The following is a 3,878-nucleotide window of genomic DNA, read 5'->3' on the forward strand; positions in this document are numbered from 1 at the left end:
AATGCCTCCTGCACTTCATACGGATCGCTTCACGGTAAGCTCTTGTTCTATGCCGTTGGGAATAAACTCGGTGATCGTTTCCTCGCCAGATGCGGTCTGCACTACATGTACTCGTGTACTGGGTCACTGACGGTCAGACTCAAGGCACGTTGCTCCCTCTCGCACCGTGACTAGCCCCGGGATAGTTCTCTCCCAGCCTCAAACTCAGCCCCCGGCGCGATTCGCACCCCGCGTCCCAATTATCGTCCGCTGCTCGCCCCGTCCGCCCCGCGATGGCATATGCCCACGCTGCCCCTCACCAATCTCTGTCGAACTGTCCGTCGCCGCTGTCTGGCGCTACTCCGCGCAAGCCCGACATACTCCGCGGGTGGATCAAGACTGCGAGGGACGCGATGCTCGTCTTCGAGGCGACCCGTGCAGGCATCGTTCCACGCGTCACTCGGCGATTCCACGAGCTGGAGAAGCGGGAGATCATCCAGAGCGGTGCAATCCTTGTTTTCACCGAGGAGGAGAGCGGTATCAAGAGGTGGACGGATCCGTACCTGTGGTCGGCGTCGCGCATGCAGGGAAACTTCTTGGTGAGTATGATTGCTAGCCACCATGCTTCAGGGAAGGGAACGACGGTGCTAAATATGTTATAGATGTATCGCGAGAGAGAAGACAGTTGTCCTGAAGCGGACGCTCCCTACCGCTGCTCTGCCATGACTCCCCTCTCGGACGCCGATGATCAGGAAGCAGACAGTGAGCTGGAGTACTACATCCTTGGGAGCTGGAACAAGGGCAAAGGGTTGAAGAAGGACGGACTCATGAAGAAGGTCAGTATGCTTCGTTTGCCAGCTTGTACAGGGTGGAGTTGAGTGACCGAGGACGTCCATAGACAACCTCAATGTCCATCGAAGACACGACGTACCACCTCGTCTCCTACTATTACCCTTCTGATGTCCGCTCTGGATTGCTTCGGACTCCATCCTCTATGCCGGAGCTAGCATGCTTAGAAATTAGCCCTGCCATGAAGCTCGGCTTCTCCCATACTCGCCATCTGCACGCAAGCCGTGGAAAGCGGGGAAGGCCACCACGATCGTGAGTTTCCGCTCAGTTCACCTAGTTTGTGACTGATCAACATCAACTGTTAGGAGTCGTAGCGGGGAGACTAGTGCACATAATCCTGAGGTGCAGGTTTCTCCGACGTCGCACTCCGCCCCTACGTCACCCGTCGAAGTGCCTTCTCTTCCAGAGCGCTCTCTATATCGCCATTCATCTGCGACGCTTATTACCACCCCTAACTCGTCTTCTTCACCTTCTCCACGCTCGCGTTTCCATCCTTACGCTCATGGAAATGCTGCATCCTCTCCCGAACTAACATTACGAAACACTCCTAACCATGGCCTTGATTCGGGGTTAAGCGTCTCCGCGAAGTCTCAGACACCGATGGCACACGACCATTTGGCCTTCCTACGCGCCCCAGACTCCTCTTGCGAGACATGGCAAAGCTCACCCTCTGCACTCTTACCTTCCATGCCTATCGAAGAGATCCGATATATGCCAACCACTTTCCATCTCGACGCAATGTTTGGTCCTATGGCATACCAGGAAGAAGCATACGCGCACGACGCTGAGGCCCAACAACAACTTCTCCACACCTGGGAGCCCATCATGGCGGAGACTCGCCTCATGATGTTGGGCTCGCGTCCCGCCCCGGATGCACTGCAATACGATCCGTACCGTGGCGGGCCATCTATGTACTATCGCTGATATAAGGCGAGCCCACCCAAGATCTCCTCCACGTTACGAACCTGGTGACTCTTCTTCTCATAGTATAGTTGCACGACATTGCAACAAAGGCTCGATGTGTACACAGGAGTCAACGATACGCTAACATCTAGCGTAAGTAAGGCGTGTATATGTATAACGTAGGCGAAACATGTCCATGTGCATAATCCAATACTGTAATGAACGCACTAAGCCAGGTCCGAGAAGAAGCGTACAAGATCATGATATAAAAGGTAAGACGCTCAACGTAAACGTGGTCCACATTGTCCCTAGTCAGATGATTACAGGAATAAGAACTGGATCGCCGCTGATGATGATAGGAGGAAACAAGTTCGCATACGAAGATGGTCGCCGTCAGCTTTTACGTTCTTGATAACTGTCACGGCATATGAGATGAAGTGCTTAGGGCAGACGTAAACGTGAATCTCACCTTGTAGCATTCAACGTCTGCCCTAGAACGGGAGCCAATGCACCAACTTTAGCTGTAGGGCAGGAAAACCCCTTTCCGTCCGTCCTGGAGGAATTGGATGCTACTGCGGGTAACGCTGCGAACTTGAGCGTGGGATTGCGGTAGTCCTTCCTGAGATTCTGCTCGAAGAACGAGAGCGGTACACGGTGACCATTACTCGGAGAATAATCCCTCGTCTGGTAGTGGCTACCAAAGCATGTCTTTTATAGGTCCCAGGAGTTGTTGTACAAAGTCTTGCTGGGTCCGATGGGTGAATCGAGAATGTGAGCTTCGGCGCCTAGGTCAACTGAAATCCCGGTAAATATGTCGACGCATCCGGATGCTCCAGCGCTCGTCGAGTTACTATTACTCGGAGATATAGTTCCATTCATCGCAGCGACGAGGGAAAGATCAGCCTCTACGTAGGCATTCAGATCAAGGGAAATGGTCGCGCTCTGGCCCAAAACTGTGAGACCAAAGGCAATCTCGGGTATCATGTGTGCGGATAGCTGCATCTCAGCAGTCACGTCCGTCCCTGCTGATAGCTTGATGTCTAAGCCCATAATGTGGTCAGCACGGAACCAGACTCGAAAATGTCAGGCGTACTTGAGTTTGCCGGCGTAATCGAGCCGTTGATGGCCTGTGATTGTGGATAGTTGAGCTGAACAGAGGAAGTCGCATAGGAGATGTCGACGTCCAATTCTGTATCCGCTTCGACAGATGCGTCTGCCTGCCCGTAGATGGAAAATGAGGGGCCGAGCGTGAAGACCTTCCCAAAGTCCAGGCCTGGAAGGCCGATTGTGAATAGTTGGATCTGTTCTGTGCTGAGTTTGCCCTGTACACATCACCGAGCCATGGGTCGAAGCCTCACGCAGACGTTTTGTACACTCACTGTTATATCTGCATTGATGCTAAGTGTGCTCTGAATGGTTGCATCCAGGGCAACGGCGAGGTTGATGTCGGAGAATTTGATGCTCGAGAGTAGGCCAGAAAGACTGACAGTGTAGTTCATAGAGCCAGTCACAGTACCGTTGAGATCGACACTGATTTGGCCATTGAAGGCAGGAACTGCTCCAGATTGAGGACAGGAGATGGAGTCATTGAAGAGGTTCACGTGAAACGCGTTCTCTGGTAGGGTGATATTGTGCGATAGAGTGTCGTCTGGCAGTACTGGAGAAGTCCTCTATTCTGAGAATGGGCACGTTGAGCCGACTACCTGGGAGACTCACGCTGCAGCGCCTCTAGGGCAGTCGCATCAGTCCCACTGGGAAGAGACCCACAGTCGACGCCTGGATGCATCGTGCTCTGAGGGCCGCAATCATCGCTGCGCCGAAAGGTCTGCTGTCGAAGATTGCTGACGCCAGGTGTCGAGGAAGCAACCAGGACTACTGATATGTCTCCATGTCTAGAACCATGTTAAGCATCAGTGCCGTAACGATTGCAGGGGCTGAGACGTGATTTACTGGCTGGTATTGACATGTGCGAAGTCAGTGGACAGGCTTATGCCGTTCACCGTCCTCTGCCACGGATCCTCACGGCGTTCGAACAAAGATTGCTTGCTTGTCGGAATGGTCTGGTTTGCGTGGTCCCAGAAGCGTGTCACAATGGCGAAGGGCTCAGTACTACACTGCAGAGGACTCGCGTTCAGCCTTCTTTGCAT

At 53.3% G+C, this 3,878-nt stretch overlaps 2 protein-coding genes across 2 annotated transcripts; one reads left to right on the top strand and one right to left on the bottom strand.

The window, feature by feature from the left end:
• Positions 1-365: 365 nt before the first annotated feature.
• DICSQDRAFT_90507 (uncharacterized protein) lies at positions 366-1,371 on the top strand (the record flags this gene model as incomplete). Its single annotated transcript, XM_007368636.1, has 4 exons — positions 366-578; positions 642-815; positions 878-1,080; positions 1,134-1,371. Coding segments are annotated over exons 1-4 (801 nt in total), but the record flags the coding sequence as incomplete, so codon positions are not given.
• Positions 1,372-2,124: 753 nt separating this feature from the next.
• Positions 2,125-3,878, bottom strand: DICSQDRAFT_162849 (uncharacterized protein; the record flags this gene model as incomplete). Its single annotated transcript, XM_007368637.1, has 7 exons — positions 2,125-2,146; positions 2,201-2,425; positions 2,468-2,771; positions 2,825-3,053; positions 3,111-3,286; positions 3,448-3,623; positions 3,682-3,878. The coding sequence occupies 7 exons, from the start codon at positions 3,876-3,878 to the stop codon at positions 2,125-2,127; spliced, it is 1,329 nt and encodes a 442-aa protein (XP_007368699.1).

This window comes from Dichomitus squalens (assembly GCF_000275845.1).
Source record: "Dichomitus squalens LYAD-421 SS1 unplaced genomic scaffold DICSQscaffold_38, whole genome shotgun sequence".
Lineage (NCBI taxonomy): Eukaryota > Fungi > Basidiomycota > Agaricomycetes > Polyporales > Polyporaceae > Dichomitus > Dichomitus squalens.